Source organism: Pogona vitticeps, chromosome 6 (assembly GCF_051106095.1).
Source record: "Pogona vitticeps strain Pit_001003342236 chromosome 6, PviZW2.1, whole genome shotgun sequence".
Classification (NCBI taxonomy): domain Eukaryota; kingdom Metazoa; phylum Chordata; class Lepidosauria; order Squamata; family Agamidae; genus Pogona; species Pogona vitticeps.
Genome location: NC_135788.1, coordinates 120,026,681 through 120,044,820, shown reverse-complemented (window position 1 = coordinate 120,044,820; position 18,140 = coordinate 120,026,681). Strand labels below are relative to the sequence as shown.

The window sequence follows — 18,140 nt, the reverse complement described above, 5'->3', positions numbered from 1 at the left end:
GCCTCTTTCTTCTCTGTGTGTGTGTGTGTGTGTGTGTGTGTGTGTCGGTGGGGAACAGGTGTCCATGCTGAACAAATACTCGGAGGCCATCCGAGGCAACCTGACCAAAATCATGCGCCTGAAAATCGTGGCCTTGGTGACAGTGGAGGTCCACGCCAGGGACGTCATCGAGCGGCTTTACAAGAGCGGCCTGATCGACGTGACCTCCTTTGAGTGGCTGAGCCAGCTTCGCCTCTACTGGGAGAAGGTGGGGGAACCTGGGGGGGTCGGGAAGGACGATCTGGGTGAAAAAGGGGAGCAGGTGTCTGTAGGGGAGGGTTTAGGGGTTCTGGCTCCGGAGATGGAGGTTCGGAGTTCGATTCCCCCACTGGGCCTCCTTCACGGGGGCTAGACTCAAGGATCCACAGGGTCCCTTCCAGCTCTGCGGTTCTGAGATGATGATTATGATATGATGGCAATGATGGAAAAACTCTGCCAGGAGCAGTGGTGAGCCTCTCCTGCTGCCCCCTGCTGGACAGGACAGGTCTCGCTCTCGCTGCTTCTGCCACCATCTTTGAGCGTTGCTTCCCTCTGCTGTTCAAGGTACCGAAGCTCAGGCGACTGCAGAGGTGGGGAAGGGGCGAGCCTCGTCTCCTGCCCCATTTTTTCTCCCAGGCAGCCCTTCTTAGGAACCCCGGCCAGCAGCTGCCGGGGGATGGTGGGTAGGCAAGGCTTTGGGTTTGAGTCTTCAATACCAGGTCCCAAGCTGCAAACCTCTTATTAAAAACAAACTCTTCCCACCACCCAAAAAAGGATTTGTGAGTTGAGTCTGAGTCATTGGGGGGGGGAACCTCAGTCCTGAGTCCTAGGAGAGTCACTGGTGCGACTGAGGTCCGACTTCATAGGGGGTCCCGCGACTTGAGTCCTCATCCGTGATAGCAGATGGCTTGACGGAGGGAGGGGTCCAGAGAGGCAGCCGGGCGGCACGCCCACCGCCTGCTTTTGGCCAGGGATGTCCCCAGCGCCGAGTCCTCTTTGCCACCGCATGGCATAGGTTTTTTGGGAGAGGGCTCTCTGTGTTCTCTCCTGCTCTTCCCGCTGGCTCCCTGCCCTTGCCCAGGACGCCTTTACAGCTACACCTCGGGAGCAGGCAGACAAGGGCGGGAGGGATCAGGGCGCAACACCTCTGGCCCCCACCTGCCTCCATGTATAGCATGTGAAGCCTCCTTTCAGCAGAGCTACAGAAAGAAGCCTGTGCACCATCAAAAAACAACAGCAGGACTTTCACTGAAAAAAAAACCCTGTTAAGCTTCAAGGCATTTCAGTACGTTTTTGGGTTTGGGGGTACATGCTAAAAAAAAAAAAAAGAATTAACACTGTTTCTTCTTTGAAAACCGGGGCAAACCTCTGTGTGTAGCTGTGTGTGCTTGCGTGTGCGTGGAGCACCCCAAAATCAAACTGGCGGAGCTGCAGAGAGGACGTTGTTGGCCCCGTGAGATGGTTGACGAGGCGTGGGCTGTGCCTCCCTTGGTGCCAGCCGGGGCTTAAGGACAAGATCTGACTTGTGGCTCTTCTAGTTGCGCAGATGCTATAACCACAGGCAGCCCCTGGGAGCATCCTGGTAAAAAAGGGACTCCTCGCTGATCTCTCTCTCCCCCGCTCTTTGCGGAAACTCATTTCAGGACCTGGACGACTGCGTCATCCGACAGACCAACACGCAGTTTGCCTATGGCTACGAGTACCTGGGAAACTCTGGACGGCTGGTCATCACGCCACTCACCGACAGGTACCCCACGGCAAGGGGAGAGGCAGGAGGGCTGCAGAGGCTGGCTATTTTTTTTTATTTTTTTACAATTTTTAATTATTATTTTAAATTTTGGGGTCCTGGATGGGCCTAGGAAGGAGAGCCGGGGGCGGGGGGGGGGGACGGATTGCAGCCCGGATTTGCGCAGGAGTCTCTCGGGAGGAGCACGAGGGTGGGGTTGGGAGAACAGAAGAGGACCCTGTTCTCAAGAGGGGGGGAGGCAGGGAAGCCTAACCAGGAAGAGGCTAACTGGGAGTGGGAGAGTGTCTGGGTGGCCAGCGGGAGTGAGAAGCCAGTCCTGGATGGGTGTCCCAAGTCTCCCAGGAAGAGAGCTTGGGCGGTGGGCTGAAGTTTGGGGGTGGGCTTCTTCGGCAGGTGCTACATGACGCTGACGACAGCCCTCCACCTCCACCGGGGAGGGTCCCCCAAAGGGCCCGCCGGCACGGGCAAGACCGAGACGGTGAAGGACCTGGGGAAGGCGCTGGGCATGTACGTGATTGTGGTGAACTGCTCCGAGGGCTTGGACTACAAGTCCATGGGCCGCATGTACTCCGGCCTGGCACAGGTAAGGAAGGGGCTTTCCGCTCGGGCACCCGGCGTGTCGGGTGGGCCAACCTAGTGGTCCCTGGCCCCTGAGGCATAGAATCCTAGCGTGATGGAGCCGGAAGGGGGCTTTACAAGGCCATGGAGTCCAATCCCCCCCCCCCAGCTCAAGGCAGGAATACCAATGAGAGCAGATCGGACAGAGGGTGGTCTTAAGTTTCTCTTGAAGGCCTCCCTAGCGTTGGAGGGCTTGAGGGCTCGCCATCTCTCCCCAAGGTCATGGATCCCGTTGTCGTACTGCTCTAACAGTTAGGAAGTTTTTTTCCTGACGTTCAGCCCTGATCCGACTTCCTGTCACTTGATCCCATTACTATACGTCCTGCCCTTGGGGATGATGGAGAACGGATCCTGCCCCCTCCTGAGTAGGATCGTCCCCTGATCATCTTCGTTGCCTTCCTCTGGGCTTATTTGTCCGAGTTGTCCGCGCCCTCCTTGAACTCACTCGTGCGCCTCCCCTGCCCTCCACAGACCGGGGCCTGGGGCTGCTTTGACGAGTTCAACCGCATCAACATCGAGGTGCTGTCGGTGGTGGCCCAGCAGATCCTCTCCATCCTCTCGGCCTTGGCAGCCAACATGACTCGCTTCACCTTTGAGGGCCACGAGATCAACCTGGTGTGGTCGTGTGGCATCTTCATCACCATGAACCCAGGTAGGGGATGATGGGGTGGTGGTGGTGGTGGAGAAGACTCAAGATCAGAGGCTTTGCAAGACTGGGGCAAGGGAGAAAAAGGAGACCAGGCGTCCTTTTTTTTTCCGCACGCTCCCCAGTGCTGATGCTTTGTCCGTGTGTGATGCCCGGCAGGTTACGCTGGGCGGACGGAGCTGCCGGACAACCTCAAGTCCATGTTCCGCCCCATCTCCATGGTGGTGCCCGACTCCACCCTCATCGCTGAGATCATCCTCTTTGGCGAAGGGTTCAACAACTGCAAGGTAGGGGCCACCGGCCTCTGGCCTCCGCGGGGGGCCCGGTCGGGGCTGTGGTGCTCAGTCGGGGCTGGGAGGAGCCTCCCTGAACCCTTCTCTCCCCTCCCCAGATCCTGGCAAAGAAGGTCTACACGCTCTACTCCTTGGCCGTGCAACAGCTGTCCAAGCAGGACCACTACGACTTTGGCCTCCGGGCTCTCACCTCGCTGCTCCGCTATGCTGGGAAGAAGCGCCGGGTGCGCCCGGACCTGGCGGACGAGGAGGTGCGGCCAGCGCCACCACCACCCAGCCTTTTGAAATCACACCACCAGTGATGTGGTCAACACAGAGGGCTCTCTAGCTGGAAACCCATCCACCCTTCCCAAAGCTCAGGAAGCAGCCCACGGCCCCCTCGCGGGGGTGACAGAGTCACAGTTGTGGGCTCGAGACTGTTGGCAAAGAAAGAGGACCTCCCGCTGTAGAGGGCAGGCCCCGTTGTCCCTGGCGGGGAGAGGGGGCTTCCTGAAATGGGTGGGGGCTCCTTTGCACTAGAGGGATCTCCTGGTCTCCCTCGTGGCTGCTTTTTTTGGGGGGGGGGTAGGGGGTGAGGCTGACTCCCACTTGGCTTTCGTCTCCCCCCCCCCCCCGCCTTCGCCTCCAAACTCTTCCTCCGACTCCTCTGCTCCTGACTAGGTACTCCTCATGGCCATGAAGGACATGAACATCGCCAAGCTGACTTCCAGCGATGTGCCCCTCTTCAACGCCATCACCCAGGACCTGTTCCCGGGCATTGAGTGCCCCGTCATTGACTACGGAAAGGTCCGCCTGGGGCTTGCCCAGCCCTCTTTCCCTCCGGCCCAAGAAACTGGAACAGTGGGGATGGGGAGCAGGGGCATCCGTTCCTGGGGGAGGGGTCTGCCCTCTGCCCTTTGAGCTCAAGGGGCACCTCTCCTCCCTCCCTCCCTCCCTCCCTCCCTCTTCCTGCAGCTCAAGGAAGTGCTGGAGGTGGAGCTGAGGGCCATGGGGCTGCAGGCGATCCCCTTCACCATCACCAAGGTCATCCAGCTCTACGAGACCAAGAATTCCCGCCACTCCTCCATGATCGTGGGCAACACGGGCAGCGGCAAGACTGTCACCTGGCGGGCCCTCCAGGCCACCCTCTGCAGCCTGCACAAGAGCGGAGACTCCGCCTACAACATGGTCCGGGTCAGTGGGGTGTGGCCGAGTCTTCCCGGCCCTGACGTCGGGCAGGGAAGGACAGGGAAGGGCAAAGAGATGCGCCAGCCACCGCCACCGCCACCTCCCTTCCTCCTTCCCTTGCCTGCCTCCGTCCACCCCCTCGTGGCCTCCTCCCCAGCCTCCTGCCCCTGCCCCTTGACTTCCTGCGGTCTTCTGGGCCTGGGTGACGTGGCACCTCTGCCCTCATTCTCCTTGCTTCTGCTATGCCAAATGGTTTCTGCTGGCTGGGCTTGATCCTGCGTTTCCTCCTCGGGATGGGAGGCAGAGAGAGGGAAGAAGCGCCCACTACCCCTCTCTTTCGGGCTGGTCTCCCAGGCCCCCCACAGACTGGTGGGGCCCAGAAAGAGAGGGGGGAAGCCCAGAGGTTGGTTGCTTCTTACCCAGCGAGCTGCAGGCCTCTCACTTCCTTCTGACGTTGGCTGTTGCTCTCTCCTCTTCCTGCTGTCCTTTCCTCTTCCTTTGCCCGGCTGGCCTCCTTCCAGGAGTACCCCCTGAACCCGAAGGCAGTTTCTCTGGGCGAGCTTTACGGAGAGTATGACCTCAACACCAACGAGTGGACAGACGGCATTCTGTCCAGCGTCATGAGAATAGCCTGCGCAGGTACTTGAGACTGGCCGGGTTGAGTGGCTGGCTTCTAAGAGAGAAAGGAAGCAGGCTTCAGAGTAACATCTCACTGGGGGGGGGGGAGGGGAGGCAGGCCCAGGAACTGAAATGGATCCATGATTTGTTGATTACAGTAGGACTCCCTTAGCTGAAGGATATACTGTATCTCTACAATTTATCTATGGTCTGAAAATATTAAAACGAAAAATCGTAGAGATACAGTATGTGTTTCCAAAGGTGAAGTTACCAGAACTAGCCATGAGAGGGAGCCAGAGACCATGTTGCCATATTTTTCCATGGTATAAGACACCCCAATGTACAAGACACCCGCCTTTTCTAACCCAAAATTTCTTTCATTGCAAGAAAGGGGGGAGGGGTAAGGCAGGAATCAAAGCACTTTGATCCCACCTTCCTTACTTCCATGTATAAAACGGCCCTCAATTTTTCCTCAAATTATTTTAGAAAAAAGGGTCTTTTTATACACAAAATACGGTGTATATAGCATTTGCTGTTAAAATAGCGTTTGCTACAATCTATATTTTTTAGCCTCTTTAGGGGGGCTTAGAACCAATCTCCTCTGGATGGGGGGGGGATCCTGCTGTACTTGTCACTTATGCAAATATCTCGCCTTTCTTGCATGAAGCTCAAGGCTGTGTGCAGGGCTTGTCTTCCCTAATTTTGCAAGAGACCTGTGAAGTAAATGAAGCTAAGAGAGTGTGTGTGTGTGTGTGTGTGTGTGTGTGTTATTGGCCTACGGTCCCGCTGTGGGGTTCATGCATGAGTGCGGTGGGCAACCTTGATCTCCCAAGCCCTGGTCCGGTACTCTAACCACTTCACCCCACTGCCTCCTGGCATCCCGGACTGCTCCAGCACGGCTCTGAGTCAACCGCTCAGGAAGGGCCTCGGGTGGAAACTTCATGAAGGCAGGCACCCCGGCTGGGCTAGGCTCCCGTGTTGACCTTCTGCTTTCCAAGCCGCCTGACTCCTGCTCCCCCCCCCATTCCTTTCCTCTCCCTTCCCCTGCCCGCTCACTTCTCTAAGCTGGCTTCCCCTCCTTGGGCCGAGAAGCAGTGTGCATGCGCCGCGCAGCCCCTGGGCATGGCTGGTTGGCGTTTGTAAGCTCCAGGGCATCAGCTGCTCTGTGGGGACGTGCCCTTGGGGGGTGGAGGGTGGGTGTCCCTGTGCCATGAGCGCACGGGGATGCGTGTGCCACCCCTGCGGGACGCCGGCAGACCCTGCTGCCGGCCGCTGCTCCTTGGCTCACGCCGTTCCCTTGATTGTTCTCGCTCCAAGAGAGCAAAGGCGATTATCTTTGCACATCGGCCCATGAGGGCCTCCTGTGGGCCCTTGTTTTTCTCTCTGATGGTGGGGGGCCGGGCAGTGGAATTGGTGTCTCTGGGGAGGGAGCAGTGGAAGGGGGGAGACCTTTCTTTGACCCCAATTTCTATGATAATTCAAAAGGAGAGCCTGGCGACTTGCATGTTGATTATTGGGCTGTGGGTGCGTATGAGATGCACCAGCCTTTCCTCTCCAGAGCCTTCTTCCGGTCTGGAAGCCCATCATCCTGTCCTGGGGCTTTGACTCCTGTGCCAGCCTGGCTTCTATCCGTCCTGTGTGGAAAAGATCCCTGCCCGAAGCCTTCGCTGCCTCCCGTCCTGGACGAGGTGGATCGAGGCCCTTTGGCCCTCTGCGGTGGCCTCCGTCCCCCTGAGGCCAGTTTGAAGCAGCCCAGAGGATGGTGCTGAGCTGCCGAAAGGTCATAGCATCAGGAGCTATTGCTGGGTGAAGGACTCCCGGTTGCATTCGCTGCCCGTCTGCCACCCCGACCCCTCTGGAAGCGTCTGCCTTGCACCCGGGACCCGGTGCTGATCTAATCCGGGACCCCTGTGCCCGTCTGCCCTCCCTGCAGGTCTTTCCCCTGAACCCCAAAGCCCTCAGCCTTGGGGAGCTGTTTGGCCGTTACAACCTCGCCACCAGCGAGTGGTGCGATGGCATTCTGGCTTCCATCATGCGCGAAGCCTGCACAGGTATTTGGGTCCCTCGCCAGTCAGCCTCGGCGGCCCATCCTGCCTCTTCGCTCCGAGCGCTGGCCCTTCTTTCTCACTTTTCTCTCTGAGCCAATCAGCCTCTTGCAAACAAAACCCCGGGAAGAAATGAATGGCTTCTCTTCCAAAATTTATCTCTCTCTCTCTCTGCCTTGGAATCCATGTAGTTCATATCTACCGCGGCTGCTACGGTGGGGGGTGTTTGCCAAGCTTGGGTGTGAGGCAGATGGTTGTGGGGAATCTCGGGCCCAGCCTGGTCTCAAATCAATCCTTGTTTCCCCATGTCTCGTTTGCTGGTCCTCGTTTCCATGCCAAACCACGGTTCTCTTCCTTTGAGAGACCCAAAATGGCAGCTATGAGAGATCTTGCGGAACTCGCAGCACACCAGCTTCCTCATTTAAGAAGGCGTGTTTCTAGCTTTCATGAGGCAGAGGGACTGAAACGATTGGCCAAAGAGCCAAATCAAAGATTTTTGCACAAAATCTTCTACACGTGAAGGAACTGGATTTGGGGGCGGGGGACTGAATTGGTTCACCTCCTTTATGTTTACTAGCCATGGCTCGTCCTGCCTGGAGGATTCTGGGAGCTGTCCTCTGGAAAAGGGATTTTCCCCAGTGCTGATCTTTCTCAGCCCACTCACCAACCAAGTTAGATGTCCTCTCTCATGGCTTCTCTTTGGGCTGCGCAAAAGAGTCCTCCCCAGACCCCAGCTTTGCCCTGCCTCAGTCCACGAAGCAAGATCCGGTCTTCTGGGCCTGCTTGCTTTGCCAGAGATCTTGACCTCTCCTTCGTCTTCTTCTTCTTTGCCCAGATGAGAACCCCAATGAGAAATGGATCCTCTTTGATGGCCCCGTGGACACGTTGTGGATTGAGAGCATGAACTCTGTCATGGATGATAACAAAGTGCTCACTCTGATCAATGGTGAGAGGATAGCCATGCCTGAGCAGGTAAGACACGAATAGTTCCTTCCTTCCTTCGTTCCTTTTCCTTCCTTCCTTCCTTCCTTCCTTCCTTCCTTCCTTCCTTCCTTCCTTCCCTCCCTCCCTCCCTCCCTCCCTCCCTCCCTCCTTCCTTCCTTCCTTCCTTCCTTCCTTCCTTCCTTCCTTCCTTCCTTCCTCCCTCCCTCCCTTCCCTCCCTCCCTCCCTCCCTCCCTCCCTCCCTTCCTTCCTTCCTTCCTTCCTTCCTTCCTTCCTTCCTTCCTTCCTTCCTTCCTTCCATCCATCCATCCATCCATCCATCCATCCATCCATCCATCCATCCATCCATCCATCCATCATCAGCTCCTTCCTTCCTTGGCCTTTTGCTCTCTCCTCCTCAGGTTTCCCTGTTGTTTGAGGTGGAAAATCTCGCCGTGGCGTCCCCTGCCACCGTCTCCCGCTGCGGGATGGTTTACACCGACTACAGCGACCTGGGCTGGAGGCCCTACGTCCTTTCCTGGATTGAGAAGCGCCCAAAGGTACCGGAGGAGAGGAGCCAAAATCCGTGGCAGCCCTCCTGGATGTTGTTGGGGGGTATGGAAAGACCCCGAGGGGCTGCTGCAGAAAAGACCTCGGGGGGGGTGTGCTCTGAGGCGAGAGGCAGGGCAGGAGAGGCGATAAGGTGGAAGCAGGAAAGCTCCTGTTGGGAGTGGGTTGGAGTCCTGAGAGCCAGGTGGGAGGAAACGAGGCGGAGAGCAAACGCACCTCCCCCCCCCCGCCCGCCCGCCAGGATGGGATTGGGAGGAAATCAAATTAAAGAGGTGGCATTCAATTACCCACCCTTCGTTGGCGTCTGTCTCTTCTCAGGCTGACACGGAAACCCTGCAGCGCATGTTTGACAAATTCACCAATAAGATCCTGACCTTCAAGAAGGAGAACTGCCAGGAGCTGGTCCCCATCTCTGAGTACAGCGGGATCGTGGCCCTCTGCAAGCTCTTCTCGTCCTTAGCCTCTTCGGAGGAAGCGGTGGGTGGCCCAGGAGGAGACACACACCCCCCGGCCTCTGGGCCCGACCTCGTCTCGACTCGGGGATGATCCAGCCTTGCTTGTACAGATCAGGACTGGGGAACATGGGTGCGGCTTGGTCTGGCGTGGGAAGGGCTCCTCTCAGTGTCCTGCCCAGTCTTGAGAGCAGAACGTTTTCCTGCTGTGCTGCCCCACGCCCTTGAGATGCAAAACTGGAGAGCGCGGGGCTTTCTCGTTGGGTCTGTGACAGAGACACAAAGGCACAAAAGCAGACGCACACACAGTGCTTTCTCAGCACCCCTCCTGAACGGATCAAAACACAGTGGTGTAACAGCAGTTGTGTGCCTTTTGTGTGTGTCCCAGGTGGTATTCCATCCCTTAAATGTTATTGGAAGCTTTGGGCTCTATCGCTGCAGAATGGGGCGATAGATGTGGGGGGGCTACAGCTGCCAAAACCATTCCCGTCGGCTGAGCAGAAGCTGCCGCAGGACCCTGAGGGTCCAGCAGAGAGTCATAGAATGGTGGAGTGGGAAGGAGGGGCCCTCATAAGGCCATCGAGTCCACCCCCCCCGGGGCTCAAAGCGGGGATCCCGATCCAAGCAGATGAGGCAGAGGGTTGCCCAGTTTCCTCTTGCGTAGGAGCAGCTTTCCTCGGCCCTGTTTGGGACTCGGGGGTCAGGGGCTTCTGGGGGAGCTGCTGGGTACCAACCTCGGCATCCTTTCCCCCTCAGCTGAATCCGGCTGACAGCGAGAACTACACAGCGGTGGTGGAGATGTACTTCGTCTTCAGCATGATCTGGTCCCTGTGCGCTGCGGTGGACGAAGAAGGCCGGAAGAAAATCGACAGCTACCTTCGGGAGATGGAAGGCTCCTTCCCCAACAAGGTCCCCCAGATCCCTTCCCCGTGGTGGTGGCGGTGGGCAGGACGCGTGAGGTGGGCTGGGCAAGGGACTGCTGGCTCCAGTGGTGGGAATGTCAGTGCTTGGAGAGGAGATGGCGCCAGAGGGGATAAGAGGGCACCGTCATCTGAAGTCTAAAAGGCGGGAGGGAAGATGAGAACCACTTATCTCCAAGAGACGAGACCCCATGAGATCCTCAGGGGAGGCCTTTCTCTCAGTCCTATCATCCTCACAGGTACATTTTGTGGGGAGACACAGGAGAGGGGTCCTTCTTCTTCGTGGCCTCTGTGAATGCAGACAAATAGGTTTTACTGTGCCTGCGCAGGACTTCTTGGAATATTCTAGAGCTTAAAAGGACGTGATTAGTAGGATGTTGCCCCATGGAGTATATACTCCGCCTGCCTGTAATACCTCAGTTCCTTTTAGCTGCCACTGAAATCGGACTTCTGCAGTGATTACTAGAGTGATTTTCTCAATCTTACAGTTTTTTGATTTTATGGGCTGCCTTACATTTTCGATTCCTGGATTACGGACTTGATCAGTTTTTCATTTACAGATGTTTCCCTGTGAGTTATTTTTCTTCCATCTTCTCCCACCTTCCCGCCCTTTTTTATGGCCTCTTCAGGTCCATTTAAGCGCAGACCCTTCGTTTTTCAACAATCATATCAGCAACCTTATCGTTCTTACAAGCCTTTCACTCTGGCTCCAGAGAGGTCCAATCTTCCATCTTCCTCAGTTGCTCCTTCATTCTGCTCTCAGGCACTCGCTCAGCAACATAGGCAACCTTTCCGTCTACCTGCAAGAAAGAATAAACAATATTTTTGACTTGATCCTTCCAAATCTGTTCCCTTGCTGTCCCCATCATCCCCATCTGGCTCCCTTTCTCGACAAGCGGTCCATTATCACCAAGGACTCTTGGGTGCTCTCTATCATACAGCACGGTTACCGATTAGAATTCACTGACCGACCTCCACTTGGCTATCTCCGACATACGACTTACTCACCTGCCCTAGAGAACGAAGTTTCTCTTCTCATCCAGAAATACACTATCCAACGAGTACCTTCCCAAGATGTTCTAAACTGTTTCTGTTCTCAGTACTTTACCATCCCCAAACGTGATGGATGCCTTCGCCCCGTCCTGGACCTGCGACTTCTCAACACCTACACCCATCCAAAGCGCTTTCGCATGGTCACCCTGGAATTCGTTATCCCACTGCTTTCTCCAGATGATTGGTTTGTAGTCGTAGACCTACAAGATTCGTATTTCCATATCTCCATTCATGAACATCACTTTGAATACCTTCATTTCCTCTTCATGGACAGGGCTTACCAATTCTGTGCCCTCCCCTTCGGGCTGTCCACCACTCCAAGAACTTTCCCTCTCCTGATGCCAAGTGTATGGCTCCTGTGGCTGCCTATCTTTGTCTGCACAACATCACAATCTTTCCATATATAGATGATTGGCTGATAGTAGCAGGGTCATACTCCACAGCCCGAAGGGACTCTGCCTTTGTTTTTCTGACTCTGGCAGGACTCGGTTTGCAAGTCAATTTCAAGAAGTCCCATCTCGAACCATCGCAGACCATAGACTACATCAGGGCGCATCTCGATTCGATCAAGGCCAGAGTTTTTCTCCCTCACGAACGGATATCCGAATTGACAATAGCTATTCGCCATTTCCAACCTCATGCCACGGTTTCTGCTTAGCACGCCCAACATCTCCTAGGCTTGATGGCGATCATGAAATTCATGCTCTGTGGTTCAACTCGGAAAAGCTACTGCATGTCAACCACCTAGAGATGCTAGCAGTCATCAAGGCTTTCCAAGCTTCTCACCTCCTCATAGCTGGTCGCAGAGTCCAGGTTACCACGGACAATATGGCCACTCTGTATTATATAAACAAACAAGGGGGGGTACTCACTCACTGGCTCTTCTATACCTTGCAATCCAGCTATGGGAATGGTGCTACGACCACCACATCTTCCCTGTGGTCATTCATATATCTGCAGAGGACAACAAAGTTGCCAACCATTTGAGCCGTCTGACCACCCAAACCCACGAGCGGGTTCTCGACAACTCTGCCTTCCACCATCTCTGCAACTGATGGGGAACACCAGGTCTCAACATTTTTGCCACCCAGACCAACTCGAAATGCAGCAACTACTGCTCTCGAGCAGGATGCGGCGTGAATTCCCTAGGCGATGCCTTCATGGTAGACTGGGGCGATATGTCCTCCTCTACCTTCCCCCCCCTTTCCCATCCCGCTTATCCAGCAGACAATAGTCAAGCTCCTCCAGCTGCGAGCCAATGCCATCTTAATAGCACCATGGTGGCCTCAACAACCCTGGTTGACTCCTCTCAGGGCCATGGCGGCCAAAGTCCTGAGACTGGCTCTTCGGCCACACCAGCTGACTCCGAACGATGGCCGTGTTTGCCACCCTGACCTGGAATCTTTACACCTCACGCCATGGAGAATCCCCCCATCATAGCGGAGGTATTCCATCCCTTATATTCGGTTTTATCCAGACAAAGTTGTCTTATACCCGACGTCATCTTCCTCCCTAAGGTGATTTCAAATTTCCATGTTAATCAGCCTTTGATTCTTCTGACGTTGTTTCCATCTCCCTCTTTGGATGTTGAGTGCATGCTCCACTTCCTCGATGTTTGTCGCGCTTTAGCATTTTATGTTTCCAGGACTAAGGAATTCTGCACCTGCCCCAGACTTTTTGTGTGCTTTCATGGCCCACGAAAGGGTTCTCCTGCCTCTTTGCAGACAGTCTTGAGGTGGATTGTCTCTGCTATTACTTTAGCCTATGATTTGGCAGGCAAGGCTCCGCCAGAGGTGCTAAAGGCGCATTCCACAAGAGCGGTGGCAACGTCTACAGCTTGGTTGCCTGGCGTTGAAGTCCCTGACATCTGTCGAGCGGCCACTTGGCCAACTCCCTCGACTTTTGTGATTGCATTATCGTCTTGACCCAAGAAGGAAGCAAGTTTCGGAAGGGCGGTGCTGGCTTCATCGTTGGCGTGACGGCCCTCCTTCCGGTAAGTGAGCTTGCTAGTCACCCATCTGTGTGCATTCACAGAGGCCGCGAAGAAGAAAGAGAGGTTACTTACCTGTAACCATGGTTCTTGGAGCGGCCCCTCTGTGAATCCACACCTCCCGCCCAGCCTCCTCGCTGTCCGTCCCTTGGTGTCTTGAGCTTTGTGGGAGTCAGAGCCTTGACAGCCACGGACATTTTCGGAACTGAGGTATTACGGGCGGGCGGAGCACACGCGTCATGGGGCAACGTCCTACGGATCATGTCTTTTAAAGCTCTAGAATATTCCAAAGAGCCTCCTGTGAGGTTGGTGAATCTTGTCTGGGCAGGGAAACCCCCCCCCTTTGTGACCTCGCCCTCTTCCCTCTCAGGACACAGTCTACGAGTATTACGTCGACCCGAAGCGGAAGCAGTGGGCCTCCTTTGAAGACCGGCTCCCGAAGATGTGGAGATACCCCTCCAAGTGAGTCCCCCAGCCAGGGTGGTGCCCGAGGGCCCTTCGCCTCCATCCCTACCTTGAAGCGGGTGCAGAAGTATGGGGTTTTTTGGCCCACCTGCCCCACAGGTGTTCTATCCTCAGCTTGGAAAAGTTACTCGTTTGGACCGTGATCAGGCCTCGAGCCTCCCAGTCCACGGGGCCGGTGTTTATGCTGGACCCGGACGGGGTGTAGGATGGGCTTCAGGCTTTGCCCTGAAACAGTAATGGCTCCACTTTCTGAGTTCTGTCCCCGAGGGTCCTGGAAGGTAGCAGGTGGACCACAGATTTAGAGCAAAGAGAAGGGGCACCCTCCCAGATCGCATCCTCCGAACTGGCAGGTGGACCAGAAGGGGGGGCAGTTTCTGTTCGTGGTTCTCAGCATCGGGAGGCAGCCATGGGAGGGAAGCGATAACCTTGGAGGCACCCCGGAGGAGGTCAAGGTGGGCTTCTTGGAAGAAGGGCCGGCCGGAAGCTCAGTATGATCCTGCAGGTCTCTGCTTGGTTGCTTGTGTCAAAGGCGTTTGAGAGACGCGGAAAGAGAGGCTGCCCTTCCCGTCTTCCGGCCTTGCAAATCAGGAGCCAAGCCCCTGCGCTCCTCTCTTGCAGCCGTGACTGTCAGCCGGCCGTCAGAAGGGTATCGCGCCGGCGGTCTCCTTCCCACGGCTATGCCCACCCCGTTTGGCTTATCTGTTGCCCGTGTCCGATGCCACTGCTTTGCGCGGCCGGTCTGGTCGCCTGAGCCTGTGGCTCGGATCCGTTTCCCACCCCTTGCTCCCTAATCTGATCCGGGGCCTGAAATTCCCGGAATGTGGTCCCAGCATCTGCCACGGGCTGCCGGCTGCCCATGGCCGAGAGCCGGGTGGAGGGATGAGCCGTCATTAACTTTGGGGGGGGGGGGAAGAGCTTCCTTCCAAGCTGTCAGGCTCCCCGGCGGGGGGATGGGGGGGGCAACGGACAACTGCACAAATGGCGTCTTTTGTCGCATGTCTTCATGCATTTGGGCCCAAGTCCTTTGCGGTGCTGTGACAACCGCGTCCAAAAAGGGCCGTCACTGTGCCGGGGGGGGGGGGCATCACGCCATGTTGTTTTCTTCTTCCTGCCAGGAAGCTGTTGGCGGTGGACAGGGAGAGAGAGAGGGAAGTTCTGGGGTCTCGTGGGCCTGGGGCAACCCCAATCATGGGGCGAAGGCTGCTCCCCCCTCCTCAGTTGAGCCCTGGGTCTTCCCCTTCCCTTTCTCCCCCCACAGTGCCCCCTTCTATAAGATCATCGTCCCCACCGTAGACACCGTGCGCTACAACTACCTCGTGAACGCCCTCGTCTCTAACCAGAACCCGGTGCTGCTGGTCGGCCCAGTGGGGACCGGCAAGACCTCCGTCGCGCAGGGCTTGCTGCAGACGCTGGACAGCACCAAGTGGGCCGTGCTGGTCATCAACATGTCCGCCCAGGTAACTGGCGGGCGAACGGGTCCCCATCTGGGTCTTATTGGCCCAGGCTCTCCTCCCATGGGCCGGTCCGTGGGCCAGTCAGCGGTCTTCTGAAGAGAGGCTGCCCACCTGCTTCTGTAGAGGAAGGCCCGCTCCTCATTTCTGCTCCCCCCCGTTCCCCTTGCCAAATGGCCCCCCGCCCTTCCCCGCAGACGACCTCCAACAATGTGCAGAGCATCATCGAGAGCCGGGTGGAGAAGCGCACCAAGGGCGTCTACGTGCCGCTGGGGGGGAAGAGCATGGTCACCTTCATGGATGACCTCAACATGCCGGCCAAGGACCTGTTTGGCTCCCAGCCGCCGCTGGAGCTGCTGCGTCTGTGGCTGGACTACGGGTTCTGGTACGACCGAGCCAAGCAGACCATCAAGTACGTCAAGGTGAGTCCAGCTGCTCCTCCGGCGCCGTCTCCTGCTTTGCGCTGGAGGGCGGTTCGGAAAAGAGGAGGATCCGCTCGCCCAAACCGTGGGCGGCTTCCGCGGACGCCATTTGAGGGTCCCAGGTGGGAGGGCAGGCAAAGAGGGAAAACAGAAGGCTTTGGAAGTCCGTTTCTAGGTTTGACAAATGGGCGTTTTTCACCGTGAAAAGTTGCAGAGCCTTGGAAGGTCACCAAGACCTCTTTAGAAGAGGGCTGTGGCCCCTCCAGGCAACCGGGGACAAGCCGGGGAGACGACAGCAGGGGTCCTGGGACCGGGCCATCGCCCATCGTTGCCGGGACCCCCGGGGATCGCTGACCAGTGCCCCCCCAGTGTCTCCCAGCGCCGCTACCCTGAGCTCGCTGCAGCTGTGTGACTGGTATTGCAACGAGGCCGTCTAGACACCCATTAAATGCAATCACCCTTTTGCCCGCATTGTCTCGTTGGCCTCCCTCCCCTCCACCTGCCTTGTTTGAAAACTCAGCCGCCGGTGGTGAGCGGAGAGAGGCTTGTGCTGGAATAATTGTCCTCTCTCACTGCTTGCTTTCAGAGAGGCTGTGTCTCTGAATTTCAAGAGCATTGGCGCAGGCTGGGGGGGGGGTCGGGGTGGTGGTGGATGGGCACGAAGAGCATCGGGCTCCGAGCCGGAGGGTGGCACGTGCGCCTCTCCGGCGATGGCAGCCTCGGCTTCCGCTTCCACCACCGCAGGGCCCCGATTTGTATGCTGCCTGTCTCCCCGTCTTCTGTGGGCTCCCTCCAGACCGCTTTAGTGTCGGGCTACTAAGCCACTTTTATGGAAAAGAGGAAAGTGCGTTGTGTGTGTGTATGTGTGTGAGAGAGACCAGTGAGCGCGCACTTCCTTTGTTTTCCTTTGGTTTTGATCCTCGGCTGCGCCTGTTTGTCATCCCCCCCCCAGGACATGTTCTTGATGGCAGCCATGGGGCCCCCCGGAGGAGGGCGCACGGTGATCTCCAGCCGACTTCAGAGCCGCTTCAATCTCATCAACATGACTTTCCCCACAGTAAGGGCTGGGGAGACATCCAGGCGGTGCGGGGGTGTGGGGTGTGTGTGTGTGTGCATGCTCAGGGGCCAGGAGTCAATCTGGGAGCTGGAGAAGCCCCTGGCTCCTTCCCCTCTCTCTTTCTCGGAGTCGGGGGAGCCCCGCCGGGCGCATCCAGCTGGCCTTCCGGCTTCCACTGCCTTCCCAAGCTTGAGGGGGCGGGGAGCCTCCCCCCCCTTGCGCAGACCCAGGCTCCAGGCAGCCTCTTCCGCCTGGCGGCCACTGAGCCACCACCCCGGGCCAGCCACAGGATCCACATGGCTGGGGCTGGTGGAGGGGCTGGAGAGAGGGATGGAGGCCGAGTGTCCAGGTGGCCCAGGCCGGTGGCAGGGACAGGTGGAGGCCGGCGGCCGGTAGCCCAAAGTGGTGCCTCGCCCCTGCCCAGTTCCCCCTCCCTGGGCTTGGTCCAGCCGCAAACCTGCTGGCAAGCCCCCTTGACCTGAGCAGGAGGCTTTCCATGGGGCCGGGCCAGGCCGGGCCGGGCGGCCCACCCCCCTCCACGGCCCGGGTCCGCAGCCTCAGTTTCCCCCCAGACTGGGCCAGCGAGAGGGACGCTTGGGCCTTTCCCTCGTCCCCAGAACAACTTGCTCCTGCGGGCTCCTATTCCTGATGGGGCCCCAGAGATTCTGCAGTAGCAGGTGAGACTTTATCTGTCGCCTCCGAAGTTCACAGTGTTTCATCAGCCGCCCCACGGCCGTGGGACACACCACCCCCTTGTTGGCTTGGGTTGCGTCTCAGCTGGTTTTTAATCCCCCTGAGCTGGAATTCACCGATAATAATAGTCGTCGTAGAACGGCAGAACTGGAAGGGACCCCATGGGATCATCCAGTCCAGCCCCAGTCAAGAAGGCACACTGTGGGGCGGGATTCGAACTCCCAACCTTTGGCTCCGCAGCCAGAGACCCTCCTACACCCCTAAGCTCTCCAGCAGTTCTTCTGAAGAAGGAAGCCTCCCGTGGCCCCGGGAAGACCCACAGGTTGCCTCGGGACGAGCTCTGAAGACGTGGCCCAGAGTTCACGAAAGCGGAGCCCAAAGAAACCTTGTTCGTTTTTAAAGGCGTTCCGAGACACGCTTGGGTGGTTTTCGTTGCGACCGACTGCCAGCGGACGAGGCTGCCTCCCTCTCGAAAATTTATTCAAAGCCTTTGTTCTCCCCGGCCCCGGTAGTCACGTCTTTGCTTTAACACTGCGTGTTGATTAATGTTTTATTGGGCATTGTTTTACTGTCATTCAAACGTTTTTGTGCGGAAGGTGCCTCGAGAGGGATTTGCATATAAAACTTCCAAGTGAATAAAATGATCGGTGTTCGGGAGGGTACGATAATTAAGAGTGCAGGGGAGGCGGCCGCCATGGACAGGGCTGGGCGGGTGGAGCCGGGAGCAGCTGGAGGAAGGTCGGATCCTGCTGAGGGCTTCCTCTCCAGCCCCATTGGAGGTATTCTCCATTCGGGCTGTGTCCTCCTTGCCCCTGAGCGGAGAAGGGAGGCTTAAGCAAGTCCCTTGTGACTCCTGACAGCATGGCCTCTGGGCTCCCGGCCTTCCTGTGGGTGATGGGTGACCCTTTTGGGGGAGGGAGGCCTGCCTGGCACTGATCCTGACCCTCGGCAGAAGCCACACAAGTGCCACTGAGCCCTCGGGGGGGGGAGCCA

At 57.2% G+C, this 18,140-nt stretch overlaps 1 protein-coding gene across 2 annotated transcripts in view; it reads left to right on the top strand.

The window, feature by feature from the left end:
* The window catches only part of DNAH2 (dynein axonemal heavy chain 2), a 138,794-nt gene that overhangs the window by 68,122 nt on the left and 52,532 nt on the right, over window positions 1–18,140 (top strand). Inside the window, exons 35-51 of one of the 2 annotated variants that reach the window (XM_072977163.2) lie at window positions 59–247; window positions 1,662–1,765; window positions 2,159–2,348; window positions 2,855–3,035; window positions 3,189–3,316; window positions 3,421–3,573; window positions 3,983–4,108; window positions 4,277–4,495; window positions 7,041–7,158; window positions 7,988–8,124; window positions 8,497–8,634; window positions 8,963–9,121; window positions 9,853–10,005; window positions 13,430–13,521; window positions 14,783–14,981; window positions 15,173–15,397; window positions 16,350–16,454. In XM_072977163.2, the coding sequence (XP_072833264.2) occupies window positions 59–247; window positions 1,662–1,765; window positions 2,159–2,348; window positions 2,855–3,035; window positions 3,189–3,316; window positions 3,421–3,573; window positions 3,983–4,108; window positions 4,277–4,495; window positions 7,041–7,158; window positions 7,988–8,124; window positions 8,497–8,634; window positions 8,963–9,121; window positions 9,853–10,005; window positions 13,430–13,521; window positions 14,783–14,981; window positions 15,173–15,397; window positions 16,350–16,454 (2,616 nt within the window). Of the gene's footprint in view, window positions 1–58; window positions 248–1,661; window positions 1,766–2,158; window positions 2,349–2,854; window positions 3,036–3,188; window positions 3,317–3,420; window positions 3,574–3,982; window positions 4,109–4,276; window positions 4,496–5,010; window positions 5,129–7,040; window positions 7,159–7,987; window positions 8,125–8,496; window positions 8,635–8,962; window positions 9,122–9,852; window positions 10,006–13,429; window positions 13,522–14,782; window positions 14,982–15,172; window positions 15,398–16,349; window positions 16,455–18,140 lie in introns of both variants that reach the window. The other variant, XM_072977162.2, reaches the window with a different exon arrangement.